The sequence below is a fragment of the Megachile rotundata genome, chromosome 7 (assembly GCF_050947335.1).
Source record: "Megachile rotundata isolate GNS110a chromosome 7, iyMegRotu1, whole genome shotgun sequence".
In the NCBI taxonomy this organism is placed as follows: Eukaryota; Metazoa; Arthropoda; class Insecta; order Hymenoptera; family Megachilidae; genus Megachile; species Megachile rotundata.
In genome coordinates this window covers 4,758,693-4,776,145 of record NC_134989.1, presented here as the reverse complement: position 1 = coordinate 4,776,145, position 17,453 = coordinate 4,758,693, and the positions used below count along the sequence as shown (strand labels likewise).

General features: G+C 35.1%; 1 protein-coding gene across 3 annotated transcripts in view; it reads left to right on the top strand.

The window, feature by feature from the left end:
- Positions 1-16,107, top strand: part of mamo (zinc finger protein 628-like) — a 122,175-nt gene extending 106,068 nt beyond the window's left edge. For all 3 annotated transcript variants that reach the window (XM_012289170.2, XM_012289172.2, XM_012289171.2), the window contains exon 4: positions 10,608-16,107. In XM_012289170.2, the coding sequence (XP_012144560.2) occupies positions 10,608-11,663 (1,056 nt within the window). In that variant the 3' untranslated portion in view covers positions 11,664-16,107. The remainder of the gene's footprint in view (positions 1-10,607) is intronic.
- Positions 16,108-17,453: the final 1,346 nt, after the last annotated feature.

Here is a 17,453-nt window from a genome sequence, read left to right as displayed (position 1 = left end):
TCGAAATCCCCTAATTTCCAAATTCCTAAACTTAAAAGTCCCCAAACACCATACGTGTATCTCAATATAAATTTTGCTCTATATTAATCAATAACAAATACAAAGAATATTTAGAAGTTATTTATAATTCAACCTAACTAATTATGATCATTTAGCGTATCAACTAAAAAAGAATGACATAATCCCAAAAATAATTCACAGTATTCTACAGAAATATATAACCATTAACAACAATATTATTAGAGATATAAAATTATCGTTTCTGGTTAAACGACACGAAAAGAGAAGAAAATTGATAAATTCCATGATTTATTATTATGCGCGTATATATGATTATAAACTGTTAATTGAATTCTGAAACGATTCGACGAATAAATTCAGTACCAATGATTATCGCGACAAACGCTAAATCTTTGATTACAACATTGAAAGCAACATGCAGTTTATATCTATTGATATAAACTCGTTCGAACGAATCGAATTGTCCTATTAAATGCATCGATTTTCGATATACAAATTAACTGAATTTAAAGCGGGAACAAATGGAAATTAAGTTGGTGAAAAGTTTTCTATTGAATTTGTACCCTTTGCTTGTGATCCACCTTTTTAATCACTTTTTCGATCGCTAATTCGCGCTAATTATTTCACCAATTCAAACTGTATAGAATTTCACCTCGATTTTCTTTTTCTTCTCGGTGAATGAGCAACTAATTATTCAATTATTTCATTGATAAACGTGTTCATTCAGATTTCTTCGCAGATAAATGCGTAATAATTTGATCGCGATTATTGCAGAAACTGGAACGGAAGATAAAATGCAGATTCAGCTTCTTTCATTTTTCATTGTTGTAATTTTTAACGATGGAAAGCAACGCATTATATAAACTAATTATACCGAATGATGTTAATTACTCTGATTGCTTTTGTGATATTATCACTGATATTGCATTCATTTACATTGTAATATTAAATGACATTTTCACCTTAATATCATTCCACAGAACGTTAATTAAGATTTGGTTGGAATGACAGCATTAATTGATATAACAATTAATTGTCTTCTTTTGTTTTCGATAAAATCAGGTCGCTTAGATAACAGTTTGCTTACGAACCTTTCATTAATTAATCTTAATTATGAACTTTTGTACTGTATGTACATAATTAATAGAAGTAAACGAATATCACAAAAATCAAATTAAATTACGAAAATATTTAACAGTTTTGTGTTAATTTAACATAATATGAATATTAAAATTACAAATATCTACGTTATTTTTGCTGCCAGAAAAAAATAATTGAAAATGGAAATGTTTTTAAAAGTAGTGAATAGGATGATAACAACAAATCATTTACAATATTATATTTTTTGATATTTCAGAGTTTTCAACGTTTTTAAACATATTACAATATATTTTCATTACCACAATGCAATAGCTATATCACATCCTATTTGCTTCTTTCAAAACAAATATTCCTTTTCTAATTACTTTTTCTGTCAGCAAAAGAGGCTTCAGACATTCTTCATATTCGTGTTTTTTTCATAAAACAATAATAAATGAAATTTTTATTTTATCTTCTGTATTATATTTTTAACATTTTCAAAATCGTTCAATTGGAATGTGAATTAAGATAAAATGTTTTTTATTCATTTTATAATTTCTTCGATTCTACAAAAAGAATCAGCAGTACTTTGTTCCAAGTAACAATAGCAAACATATGTGAATTTCTAACGTGAGAAATTTATTTTATAAAAATTTTAAACATTTCAAATTTTCAGTATATAAAAGTAAACCTATTTTTCAACACTGTAAAAGTAAAACGGTTTTTCAGCATTATGTAAAAGTAAAACGATGATTGTTCAGTTAGTAAATTAATTGATGATGAAATGTGCAGCGAGTGGCATATTTTTAATGCAACGAAGGGTTAATCCGCACAGTGCAGTGTTAACACTGAGACGTTGATAAAACGCGAGCGTCTTTTCATTTCCGCAAAAGCGAACGTTGCGAAAGTTAAGGATACCAAGAATCATCAACGTCGCCGGAAGTCGATCGCTTTTATGCACTCGTCGCACATTTTAGTCATCGGCTATTCGTTTCTGCAATTATCATCGAAAGGAGGTATGCAAGGCCGCACTTTCGAGCACTTAGTAAGCACCTCGTACGAGGTCCACGAATGTTCGTCATAATCGTTAATCTCTTTGCATGAAATCGTTTAAAAACGTCTGGTGAATTCATTATGATGAAATCGATCAAGACTTTCATCCACTTTTACATCGAATGGCATGAAAATATTAAAAGGTACATTACGAAAAACTGTATCATTATTTTTCACTGTAAATTGAACGTAAATAATTTGAATTGTTTGCAGTTATATTTTAATTATCTTTTTTAACTGAATGAGAAATATTTGAATAGTGAAAACATTTGACTGCTGATTAAAGGTTAGGTTAAGTACTCACTAGTTTTTGTAATTATTGAGCGATTAGTATGAACATTTAAAGGTGGTTGATTTGTTTATTGTAATAAACAATTCTTAACTTTGAATATATAAATATGTTTCATCCTTCAAATTAGGAAATATAATTTAATAAAACCAAGTGACAATTGAACATTATTTTTCTTACAAGATCTAAGAAGTATATATTATACTTCTTAAATGGTGTATAAATCATTTTATCAATTCTTATAATTATATAATTTATTTTTATAATTAAAAAATTAAGATTTAAAAAAACTGCATATGCAACAATTTATTAAAAATATATATCTGACTGCATAGTAAAAACCAATGGACCTAAGTGGTAAAATATTTATACAAATTTTATTACTAAAATAATAAAATGTTGAATATCCGTAAGTAATTTTTCATTATCATTTAAACAGACATATAATTTTATAACTTAAATTTCCCACTTGCTCTAATCAAATTAATGTCGCATGAATATTATATATGGTCATATTAATTATTTAGAGTTCTCCTGAATTCTTTTCGTCCAGTTATGCAAATTAAACTTATGATATTCAACAGTGTCATTTATTAAGTTTAGTTAAATTCGAAGCTTTATACCTGCAACACTTGTCAACCTGTTAATTTAATTTCTTAACATACAAAATTTATAAAAGTATATTACGACGGTTTTCTCTTTCATATACCACAGAAACAATCTGTCAAAAGCGTATTTACTCATTTATAACAATTCGTTAAAAGATTAGCGTATAAATCTAAATTACCAAGTAAAATCTATCCTCCTACAAAAGAACACATATGTGGATGTCCATTTTTAAGTTCAACAACCATATATGTAGACATTTTAATTTTTTATGAATTATTAATATTTCAGAAATTTTTTCGTTTAAAAATTAATGTCGCTTCAAAAAATGATATATTTAATAAAGAGTTATATTTTTTATTCTAACCTTAAAATATCATTTCCGAACAGATTAATTAACAATTAATAAGCAGGTATCTTGTCTGTACCATTTCATCTTATCTGAAAGATATTTATAAGATTATTCATAAATACCATGAAAGAATGAATATTTCAACTGATTCCTCCGAAGAGACTCGATCTCCACGTTCACTCCTCAGTTCGTTCTTTCTCGTTTGCTCCGGATACCCGCAGAACACTCGTACATACACTTGTACACACTATATATCACACACATACACATACACAGAAATATACGGACATATATACACATGTACAGACACACACTAAACGCGAGCAAATGCAGTGTTCAATTACCTTGAAAAGCCACCCTGTAGATCGGAATCTCGCATAGTACTAAACAGATTGTAATAACACGTAACTAAAGCTTTCCGTAACGATATAAAAAAGAGCAAAAAAAAAAGAAATTGAGCGATAGGGTAACGAGAGAGAGCAAGAGCGAGCGCGCGAGAAACCGTAGAAACGAAAAAGCGTGTGCTTGAGAGCGTGAGAGAATGTGAAAAATAGATAGAACGAACGATTGAAAAATGAGAAAACGAAGTAAAAAGAAACAAAAAAAAAGCGATAAATAATGAAGTAATTACACACACACAGAAAGAGAGAAAGATGACGAAGAACCTACGAGTTGTTATGTTTTCTACAGTAACGTTTGTACCGACTTACAACAATATTTGTACAATATACGATTAATGAAAAAGATACGACGTACCTATACAACATAGGTTACAACCAAATGCAATAACTTTTTTAAACGGTATTACCAAGCCGGGATATTTTTCATACTTGTAACGAATATCGCGCGGAGAACCGACGCGACGCGGCGGGACGATCAGACGCCGCCACGGACGGCGCCGGATGTCCGCATGATACAACAACAACAACGTTTCGTTTTTCTGTGCCAACCAGAGTTTTAGATTTTTTGCTTTGCAGATGTGTGAAACCTCGCGGCCCGCGATCCCGCGTGTCTCGCCACCGAAATCGATTTTACGCCCGTGCCGTTTCCTAACTTACATTCCAAGCACACCCTCGACACCCAGCACTGACGTCCAATCGCTTGATTATCGAGTTACGATAGAGTGTAGAGACGAATGAGACATTGTTAACGCTCGTATAGTTCGCCCGTCACGAGATCAGCCCTAGTCAAATTCAATGAAAGTTGCGATTCGTGAACGCGTATTTCTCGTTTTACTCCTCGCAACTCTGAACCTGGCGCGTGAGAGGCTACCGCACTTGGATCCAAATAAGTTTGGCTACCCCTAACTTATGACTCCAATTGGATAACAAAGAAAAATGGACATCTAGATACGTATTCTCAACGATAGGAACTGTTAGCTTGAGCGGTCGCGCACAATTTAACCAAGGGCAAACGTTTCGAAGATCACCGCAAATGTCAGAAAATCACATCAGGACTATTCAAGATGCGTCCCTTAAATCTGGGTCAACCTTTTACGCACCAGGAATAGGGTTGTCTACAGTAAGTGCTTTCAGCAAGAGAGGTTACAGTGAGCATATAATCACCGGGCTAGATCGAAACACAAGGATGATTATATGGATATTTGGAGCTCATCTTGTGACGGACGCACAGTAGCTAGTTTTTGCCTCGATCGCCTTCGTTAGATGTTAATCGAACGACGATCCTGTTGTGGATCGACGGAAGACGAGGCTTCGTGTGAGACGCACTTATGCTCGTTCGCGATACTTGGATCGGTTATTGGTTTACAAGATTTTCACGAGATTTTGAGAAATGTTTGAGAGATTGTTTTACTTTGATGGGAGTGAAAATTAGGGGATTTGCAGTGATGTCGTTTTTGGACAGGGATTGTTTAATTGGTGTTTATACAACTATAATAAATGAAGAGTATAGTGAGATCGTGGGTACTGGGGTGCACAATGTGTGCTGTGATGAGATGGTGGGAATTTATGGAGATTTCAATTTTTCAAATTTTTAAATTTAGGAATTTTGGAATTTAGAAAAGGAATTTGGCAATTCAAAAATTTTGGAACGCAGAAGATTCTTAAAATTTTCAAATTTTTTAATTTTTACATTTCTTTTAAGATTTGAAAACTCGAAATGTTTACGATCGCAATACTGAAACTTTTGAAATTTTGAAATTGAAAGACTGGCTACTTATCAGTGTCCACAAAAGAACCCCAAAAATTCTTTTTGATGCCTTTATTTGCCAAGGAAAAGAAAATAATTAATATTACTACCATGTATCCTGTTTTTACAAATGAACATAAAAAATTTTGAATTAGAGAATGTTAGTTAGATATCTACTTTATTTAAAATGGACAATTGAACATCGAAATATTTCAATTTTTAAGTAATAATTAATACTAAAACAAGTTAAATGAATTTTAGATTTCATATTTTCGATGTTACAAATTATTGAATGTTTATAGAAATACATATTGACTTTTGTTAAGATAAAAATGATTGTTAATTTATTTTTCATACTTGATTTATTTTTTAAATACATTTTGAATTTGAAGCTATGATTAAATGAATCTGCAAAATTAAAAAATTCTTTGGCTCATATTAATTGTGTAAATTAGTTTAATACATAAATTCAATCTTAAAATATATTTTATAGATTTAAATATTTTCTTGTCGTATATTCATGATTTAGGAAAGACATCACTATAACGTCATTTTATATTTACAAAACGCTACATAACTCAATTAGTAATGAATATAATTTTCAAAAATCAATTATATAATCAATCATTTATTATTTATTATCATTTATTAATCAATTATATTATTCAAATATCAATTTAAAAAAGTATTATTGATACTATTATTTTGTGATGCTTTAAAAATAATTTATCCGTATTTAAAAGTACTGTAACACACAAAAATATAAAAATGGCAGCGTTATATATTTGAAAAATCTAGATCGATAAATTAAAATGTTGTTTCTACATTTGTTAACAATGCTAACTATAAATTTCTAATAACAACGACATCATTGCAACAATTTCCCGAAAATCAGGTAACAGACGTACGTCTTCAGACACTTACAATCAGTGCAATCTAAGATCATACAAGAACGACCAAGTTCCCTGACATCTACAACGTTTCTTGAAGCAAATTCGAAAAGGTCGCGAAGACGACGGAAGCTAGATGTTTAAAGGATTTATCTGGCTGTACGTGTCCCGGTTCGTTTCTCAGACAGTTGACAAGTTCTTTTCGACGAAACGATTCTCTGGGACGTGAAATGTGACGCGAACGGCATCACGTACGATTTACGTCAATGTTCGGACGAATCTTCTGAATAATCTTTGTTACGCTACTCACAATTAAATTTTTATGCAGAAACTTCATGACGTTTCGTGAAACATTTTTTCGTCACAAGTATGATTACAAAAATTGATTCAACTCAATCTGTTTCAAAGTATTTACAAATTTTAAAATCACTGACTTAGACTTTGAAAACTTCATACATCCGAAAATTGAAAAATTGATTGCATTCAAGATATTGATCTCCATATTTGCAACGAACATTTTGATCGTCGGTGTCTCTCCCTATATTGCCGTTTCCCAACAGATCCTCCCAGTGTATATAACAACAGACTGTGCAAAATGAAAATTGAACAATCTTCACGACTTTCGTTCCCCAGCTTCGAGAACACCCGATGCATACGAAGCATAGTATGACTCTAGCACGACCTTGCTGATCTTAGATATCACAGTGGCTGATAAGACACGTACGCGAATTATCGAAGCGCGATCATCGCGACACGAATGGAAAACAGTAACGCGAACGGGTTGGTGCGTCTCGTTCTCGCAATTTGCTCCTCTGCGAGCCGTCGTCTCGAAATTACCGGTCGATCTTACGTCAAGATGACGGACGCCGATCGATGGAGAACTCGGGACGACGGCGTCCATGATGGACGAAAAGAAAAATGGTGCTCCGAAAGCTTCTGCGTTATGTCTTTCTGGCGTTCGTTGTATACTCGCGATTCCCGCCGTTCTATCGTCTCCGGATACTAAGAACGAAAAGAAAAAAGCATGACGAAAGTGAAAAACGTTTGTCCACGCGTTGTCAGAAGCGACTACTCCTCACTAACGTAGCCTAAAAAGTAAGGGAGGGAAAATATGAAAACATATAAATTATCAAACTTAAAAATTAAAAAACTTGATAATGAAGAAATTTTAAATATGTTTTGAGTGGATTTTGGATTAATTTTCAGACACATGTTAGCTAATATAATTGTATTTTAATTTTTATTTTTTGAGAGATCAAATGGTTTATGGAGAAGATTTTTCTTCTGTAAGTGCCCCTCCCTTTGAGGTTACGTTCTGAAGACGAGTATGGATACAGGAAAATCCCGAAAGCTCTCGTGCACACCAAGTCGCCACTCGAGAACATGTCCCTCGGTCCTCGAATACGCGTTAGAACTACGATTTCTGAAACAACACAGAGAAAAAATAGACAGAGCGATAGAGAGAATGTGGAGAGTATGAATTTGATTTTGTTTGTCGCGAATCGAAGGAATCGGAAAGAGTTTGGAGCAGTTAAACGAACGGTTGAAACACGTTTGATGGAAGAAATTTGGATTCCATTTTGAAGTTTGAGGACGGAGGCCATTTTGATGAGACGTTTGACCATCTTGCGTGCTTCAACGTGAAGAGGTGTGTGCGCGCGTGTGTGTGTATGTATGTGTGTTTGCAAAGATTGATTACGTACGTCGTCGCTAAAATGGCGATTTTTGAGATGGTTGTACCACGTGCACGAATACTCCAGGGTCTCGACGCGAAAATATTCGAGAAAAGACTTTTTGTCCGTAACTGTCACCACGTTGACACGCGTTCTGATCATTATGGGTACTACGCCTTGTTTCGTGTAAAATGACGTTTTTGTTTCGGTTCTTAGGCGAACGAATGCATATCATAGTTGTAAATTAACGATTTGTGAAATAAAAGCTGCAAACTGTTTGTGTTAACAATAGGTCATTGAACCTGACGTCTGGTTTCTGTTCATTCCTATCTAATTGGTTGAGAAACAACGATGTGGCTTGCTCTTCGAATATTTTTTTTTGGTTGTTGCATATGGAACATATGAACTCTGATATCAGTTCATAATATTGTAAATAATACATATTTTATTTCATATATAAGATCATTGAATATTATTTCAGTTATACAAAATAATTTTAGAGTGTTTATGCAATGTATGGGGTTGAAAAGAAGTCAATAACATGGTAACTGTCTGAAATGCATTAAAATTTGAAAGTATTGCAATTTTTTGAGTGGAGTACTTAGAAATAGCAAAATTCTTAAATCTCATTTTATAATTTTCAAAATTTCCAAATTGGGGAATTTAAAAACTGAGTAAATCTTGTATTTTAAAAATATACAAAAACGAACAACATGGGCATTAATTTGATTCAATGCAAGATATAAATCTCTAAAATAAACCAGAATAACTTAAATTAAAATTATAATTTCACAATCAACAAAAATTTGTAATTTTAATTAGTTTATGTCTTTGAAGGAATACATATAGATTTTTGTAGTACGTTTTGAGTAATGAAAATTGTATGTTTCATCTGCAACAACCTAATATTTTATGATGAATTGCTTCATATTTCCTTTTGTAAATTTTTATTATTTGTATTATTTATTCAATGAATAGTAATTGATTGTTTCAATTATCGTTGATATTAGGTCAGAAATCTTTCTTATGTAATTTATACGCTTTTATGTAACGTCAGGGTATATTACGCCACTATTCTGATGTTAAGGATAATAGAACGAAGGAATGATTTGCGTACAAAATGTGCAGAAATATGCGGTAAGTTTTTTCTACTATTGAATTTGACCTCTTTTTTTCTATTATTCCTCGAAACTCGCATGTTATTTTATGACTTTTCATATCTGTATTTATAAGTGTATATTTATTCCCATTTCATTCTAGCAAAACTTCATGTTAAGTTATCTTTATATTGTATTTAATCGTTATTTTACTCTACTGCGATCTTCAATTTGAGTGCTCGTTTAATTTACATGAACATGCATACATTTTATTATAGCAGTTTAAGTATACATTTTAAAGTATACAATTTTATCTTCAATGGATCAAGAATGATTTGACTATACGAAACTCGTATTTTGAATTTTCGAAAAAATATCATTAAGGAATTATGAAAATACAGGATCATGTTTTGTCTTTTATTATAAACTGACGACATATTCTGTTCACATTACCTATTTACAGCAAACTTTATATGCTCATGTGGCAAGAATGCTTTTTACAGATGTATATAAATTTTATATGTCTTTCATTCGTAAAAAGGAGGGATTACAGCACGCTGCTACAGCAAGTTCCATCACCGTTATTAATATTATGTATCTTACTCAAGATTTTATATATTAACATTTAACGATAACATATAACAATTTCTCAAAATTTGTTAAAGCAAATACTGAATAAAAAATTTCTCATTCAGAATGAAAATATAATGCGGGTCTTTTGAATCCCGTATATGGACGAGTTGATATTAAGTCAACTTTTTTTAATTATTTTTTTACACTTCACAATTGCCAAAAGGGTTGTTCCTTAAAAGTAAACTTAATTTTCTAGCTATAAGCATTTATACCATATGTTCTCTTAAATTTCTCAAATAAAATCATTTCAAAAATATATACATTCCTAAATCCCAAAGCTAGTGTATTAAGACCACTTTTTTAAACATTGACACCTTACATGTTCCCTATAGACTTATACATAATTTACAACAATAAAAATTTCATTCTCAAGCATTTAGGTTTTGATGTCAAAATGATAGCAAGTCTCTCATCTGCTCTCCCTTAAAGTTTAAAAACTGTGACTTAATACACCCCACTCTGTTGTCGGCATTGTCGCGATGTAAGACGACTTTCACACTACATCTCACTTGAAAAGAATTTTTAAATTGACCTACTGTTTCAACTAAACGTCACATTTTAACGCTATGAATCGCATAACGTTAAAAGTAAATTATTAGATATGATGATAATAATTGTGATATGTAATAAAGCAATCCAAGGAGTCGTCTTTGGTGACACCAAGTGTGAAAGTCACAATACTCCTATCCCCCTGAACATCAAGAACAAAGTAGATGTGTGTCCCTCCCCAGTCAGATTCCATCTAAGAAACCGCAATCGTTTCAGGTGTCCCTGGCCCTCGGTTTGGAGGCAGGTGGTTGGGGCGCGTTGGTGGAGCGTTCTGGTGGCGGCAGCGGCGGAAGCGGTTCCCTGTTAGGTCACGGTGGTTTCGCTGGATTGGCAGGACTGGCACGTCGTTGCGGTGTCTGTCTGGCTGCATTTCCTTCCGCCTGGTTGCTGGAACGGCACGCGTTGCTCCAGCATGCCGGCCAAGCGAGCGACGACAAACCGTTCACCTGCGAGCAGTGCGGGCAACGTTACCGATACCGGTCCGCGTACGTGAAGCACCGTGAGCAGAACCACCGAGCCAGATTACCGGCCGACAAGCTGTTCACCTGCGATGTATGCGGCATGCAGTTCAGGTATCTCAAGTCGTTCAAGAAGCATAGGTTGAACCACGCTCTGGAGCGACTGCAGCGTGCTCCGGAGCCGCAAAGCAGTGCGATGGTGGTGTCCGCGGCGGCAGAGCGTAGCGATCAGGTTTCCAGTACCGGGGAACCCTCCCAGGTGGAGACCGGAAGCGACACGACGACCAATCCTGGCGAGGAGGAGACCAGAGGCCCGTTCGCAGAGAATGCCCGCGAGGAGAGCGTGTCGGAGACCGCCAGCGTGCACGACAACCCCGGGGAGGCTGTGGAGGTGCAGATGACCGAGGCGCCACCTGGAAATGGCGGCTCCGCCGGAGGTGGCAGCACCAGCGAGGTTGGAGATGTGGACGACAACGCGGTAGACGATGACAGGTCCGAAGCCACCGACGCGGTGATCAGCTTAGCCCGCAGCAGCCACGAAGTGGACAGGCGCGAGCGCCGCTTCGCCTGCCCGTTTTGCGGTAAGTGCGTCAGGTCCAAGGAGAACCTGAAGCTCCACGTGCGCAAACACACCGGCGAACGACCGTTCGTCTGCCTATTCTGCGGACGTGCGTTCGGTGGAAAAAGCGATCTGACCAGGCATCTCCGCATCCACACCGGCGAGAGACCGTACCACTGCGAGATGTGCGGCAAATGCTTCGCCAGGGCCGACTATCTGTCCAAACACCTCACCACGCATATACACCAACGCTAAGTAATGCGGCTCCGAAATGACGTTCTTCGATCTTGACGCTTGCTGGCGCGTCCTAACGCGATGCTCGATTTGGAGTTTAGCTCGAGAGATACGATGCGGTCGTAAGTTAGGGTCGAGTACTGGCGTCGGGGCAACTGGCTCCAGAAGCCCAGGGCATTCAATCGTGGAGATTATGTGTTGTAGCGAATTTAACGAAAGGGTCAAGTCCTTGCCCCCACGCCCGATACTCTACCGCCGCATTGACAAATGAAGAAGAGTTAGTAATTACAGAAGAGGCTGTTCCTAATTGTTCCTGCGTGAACAATTTCACGAAACAAGTTGGCTCCTTGAAGCATCCTGCCGATGACGATTCTTCGAGTTAGCTGTATGGAGACACAAGTTTTGCAATGTTGACACTTTTAGTTATTATAGGAAGACACGGTGAGATTCGGCTGGCATGCTTCAAGGGGTCGATGATGAATTATTTGCATACAACGACGTAGTTATGTATGAACCTCCTCATGCGTTCGCTGCTAAGCGAGTGTGTTACGCTCGATGGAGCACTCTTCTGTAAAATGAATACAAAGTAGACGAGCATCGCGTGATTTTGATTAAGTCGCCAAGCGAGGTCATTCTAAAGGACGCGCAAGCAAGTGGAAGAACGTCAGTGTGTGGAAAGGTAAACTTCGAAGACGCGGGCTTGTTCCTTCAAATATTGTTGCTACAATAAATTTTCTCTAAAGCTTTCAAAAAACCTTGACGAACACTTGATTGACTCGAATTAATTCGACTAGGGAATATCCGGCATCTTCGAACGCATCTTTCAAAGTTTAAATTTCCCGCTAGTTCCTCCTCGCAATTAACGCGCTTTCGCGATAGAGAAGCGTAGGAGAAAAAGATAAGATTAAATTAGAAGAGGAGGAACGTTCGAAAGAGAAGCTGGAAAGAGGAGAACCGCGTATCCATCCAGCCATTGGCCCACCAAGACGAGTCAATTACGGAAAATAAAGGGAAATGAAGTAATCGTCGACGACGACGATCTGGCCGGCCTCGGAACGCCGAGAATCTCTCTCTGGCGTTTCCACGAAAACACTCCCGACACACTCGTAAACTGAAGAACGAAGAAAAGTAGAAGAAGGAGATAAGAGTTGCTGAAGAAAGAAGATTTCTACATAACGTTAGTGAGACTAAGTTGTGATAAGGACTCGAAACCAAAGAACGCAACGGCGCGATGGACGAAAGTCGCCGGTGACGGCTCCATTTTGTTGTCTTCTTCGTCTTTGTGCACCGTTGGCGAACGGTGCACTCGTTACGTAATAGCTGTCAGTGTACTCGATGCGATTTTTATATAGTGCACGCAATAACGATCAGTTTTCTATATGCCATGCAGTCTCGTGCTCGTCGTGTGAGTCGCCTTGGGTAGAAGGTCTTTCGCGAATGCAACGATTTCACGATAAATTCTTTGAAATATACAAAAAATCCTTTGACTGTTTGAAATAGCTGACTTTATACATGTAGACTCGTGGTCCACATTCAATATGATGTCGATTTGTAAAAGCTGCTTTAATTAACACCTTGACTGCCACGGAAAATAATTTATCTAGATGATAAATTCAGAAAGAAGTTCTGAGTACCACTGATATTACATTAGCTATTCAAAATAATAAACCGAAGTATTACTATGTTTATCGTGTGCCAAATTAGGCATAGATATGTTCGCTGTGACAGTTTTCGTGTTAATTAAGAAGTGGTTAAATAGTAAATTGTAAAAGTGTTATGTGATCGAGTAACTGCCATTGAAATATTTTGCATTAACTTATGCAGTTATGTTATTTAGTATTCGAGTATTTACTTCAGCGTCAGCGAAATATACAAGCGAAGAGGATAACAGTCCAAGGCACCATTTTATGAGAGCGTCAGAATAATGAAACATTAGTATTTCAGTATTTAAATGCAAAGTTGTTGCGTGGTTGCCATATGCATTAAAAATAAAACTTCTGTAGGTGAGTACAAAGTAAATAGATATTTTAAAGCAGTGGTTATCAACTAATGACACATATTATAAACGACAGCTGAGTAATATATGGATAATATATATGCCATTCATGACATAACAGTTCTGTTGACCAAAAATAGCTTTATTTTCAGTATTGATGTATGTGTTTGTCTGAATTTTGAGTAACTATACCAGTTACTATGTGAATTGATTATATTAGAACTTCTAAATTTCGATTTTTAATTCCACCTTCCAGTAAAAAATTGATAAGCACTGCCTTAGAAGAAAACTATAATTTTCCAAATATTATTTCATTTCTTCGACGCTCACTTACAGAAATGTCATCTAAACAATTAAAACGAGGGTGTCAAAATGGGAACTGAATATCTTCTGTGAGTTAATTCTAGTTTAGTTAATTAATGACGTTTGCTTAAAATTTTTATCAAAATTGGAAAAAGATATGAGACTCCTTACTTTTTTCGATTAAGGGCGTCTTAACCTATAATTTTATGAATAAAGGAGGCACTGATAGGGATGCGACTGATCAAATGTATTGTTATCATATTTATAGTGGATCATAACAGTATTAGCAAACAACTTTTTACAATCTTATTAAAAGCGAAGTAAATATTATATGTAACATTTGTTGCACAATATGTTGTATTGGATTATCCAATAACATCATGCCACTCATTTCACAAATTATTCAATAATATATTTGCATGCATAGCTTATAACCTCTTCATGATTCAATTTTAATTCACTGTGGCATCTAGCATTACTGTCAGTTGTAATCTCTAATTGTCAAATTTCCAAATTTCAAATTAAACTCAACTTAAACTTCCAAAGTTCCGAAGTTTCCAAATTCCCAAATTTCCAAAGTAATCTGAAAAGTTCAATTGCACAAATTCCCAAGTATTGGACTCCAGCATTCATACAAGTTTTCACTTTAACAGCACTTAAAATAATTGCTATCGATCTGAAATAAGTGCAAGACAATGCAAGTCCCTGAAAAGATTAATAGAACAGTTTCAACAAAACTTTGAGTATCGATACTTTTTTGATCCGCTATAAATATCAACAGAAAACTAAACAACTGTAACAGTTAAATATTTCGATAGCACAAAATGTCTCGAAAGACGAACCTAATTTCACGTCAGAAATAAACGAAAGAACTTCTCCTAAGCGTCCATGGCGCAATAAAGAACAGTGCTCAGATCAGTTAATAAGCTTGCTGAAACAAACGACCATTCATATTAATTTTCAAACGAATTTCAACCGCAAATCCATAGAATTTATAATACTTAGAAGCTACATTGCGAGAACACATCTCTCCGTTGTTTGTGGATGGTCGGTTGTTCCGTCTCCATGTGTGCACAGTAGCTGTCGAAATAGTTACTGCGCAGCTATCGAAATTACTACGTGACAAAATTATGTTCCTATATGAATGAACTTCTATAGGATTGCAATATCCATGAGCACATTTCTTCTTTATTTCACCATAAAATCACAGCACGACGTTGTTGAACGTTGGCATCGAACGGAGGATAGGCTTGAAAAAAGGTCAGCTCCTTCCGGGAAGCGTTGCCGGTGCCTTCGAACCCCTCGGTATATCCCTTTTTAAGCGACCTAGCAATAAAGCGTGTTTTCTCGTCCCAATCGTGTACGCAGAACGAACCAAGGTTCGTCCATTTAAAAGAGCCGCGAACTAGCGTCTTGTTGCACGGTCTATACGGTCCTTCCAACCTCTTCTTAGCCACTGTCCATTCTGCTATCTACATGTGTATATATATATGTATATGTATGTCCCTGATACGTGTACGCATCTTATATATAGATACATCGATAACGATGCACTGTCCAAGTTAAATGCGCGAGCGCAAAACGAGAGTGCCGGCTCATTCTCTTTGGGACCGGTCTCGTAAGGAAGCTCGTGTTTTCGAACCAGCTAACTATCGATTAGTTTCACATATTAGGCCGTTTCTCGACGGATCTTACACGTTGATCGTGATGGACCTTGGTCAACAACTTCCGGTTCTCTGGCCAGTGTTTGCGATCAAACGGCTCTCGTCGTTTAATTATTCGTGGACAGTTAACCCTTCCTGTTAATGACCAGAGATCTGTTTGCATGACTATAGTCATTCTACTGAAAAATGTTATTGAAATCATATTACATTTATTGAACTTTTGAGGCTATATCAACCTTATGGGTTGAGTGTATGTTTAAATTTCTTTCAAATTCAGCAATTAGTCGCCATATACATTGGACATTATCAGTTTTCTTTGTATATTTCATTCATTTTTCTGGTAGTTTTTTATTTAATTACTATAAATTTATTAGAAAAAATCATTTAATTTTTTAACCTGAAAAAGAGTACTTCTAAAGGAGTTAATTTTCAAAAATTACTACCTTTAGTGTTTATAGAAAATAGTAAACAACCGATGAATTGTAGAATATGATATCAATTGTAAATCCATCTTGAATAATTTCTAAAATATGTGTTTAATCTATAGAAATATGCATTCTAATTTTATCTACTTAAGTTCTTAATTTATATCGAATATGTAAATTTTATTGACGAAGACCTGAAACGATACATGGACAACAATTTTATTCTACACTTGTTTATTTCGTCTTAAATTCATCTTAACTCCTACAGTTGCGTCACAAAGATGACATACGAACAAAAATTGCACACAAACAAGAATATGGTGTACCTCCACATAATATGAACACTTCAGACAAATATCATCATAACAGAATGTTCAGATCGAATATTGTCATAACAAAAGGGTTAATTGTTTTCCAGTCAAGAATATAAAACGCGAACACGAAGATCGATCTCCTGGACCGATGATCAATTATTCGACGCGTTATTCCGTCTTTTAAAATAGACATTAAATAAGATTAAGCGATGAGATTTACAGCAACTATTGCAAACGTGCCGTCCCAGTGCCAAGTCTCAAGTTTACTTTCGTGAAAGTTACCGCATAGCTTGCGTCGATTTTTCGTCGTCCCGATGATCGATCGATCCTTGAATAGATAATGATTTTAAGTTCAAATGAGGCAAACGACGAGTGACAGTCGTTTGATCGCGAACGGATGAATAATTTACTCGATAGTATATTTTGCGATTGTCGTTGAATATTAAGATTCACTTTGTGAAAGTTGAGTGAACAGAAGATTATTCTACATTTTATTCTTGTACACAAGCGTTGTTCTCGTTTTATGAAGCGCTGTGATTTCTCGATCGTTGCTCAAAGTTGAAACCGAGAGTGAGAAAAATGGAGGCGTTATTTCTTTTTGCTCTTTGTACTCGATTTAGTTGCAGGTAACAGAAACATGAGGAATAACACATGCGGAAACATCAATTAGGGTATTTAGTTTGCAAATTTTTAAGATATATTTAGTGTTACTCAATTATTGATATTAGTTGATATTCAAAGTTTATTTTCTGGTCTACTATTTATTTAATTATAATAAATTTTATATACTCATGAATAATTTTATTGGAAATATTAACAATTGTTTATTGTTTCTTTATTTGCAAAAATATCAAGAAATAATACTTTCTATTATTTCATAAATCTATGTAATTTTCATTTAGTTGTAAAATTGATAGTAATAAACACCTCAGCAAACATTATTCAGTAGAATCAGACGTAGGTGATCAGACATGCGATTCTTTTTTTTTTAAATGTTTACGTCATACTTAAATTTCAAAAATTTTCAAAGATCGGTAAAGTATTATAATAATATTGTTTTATTATCAATATGAGAAGTTTAAAACACTACATTTGTAATCAATAAAAAC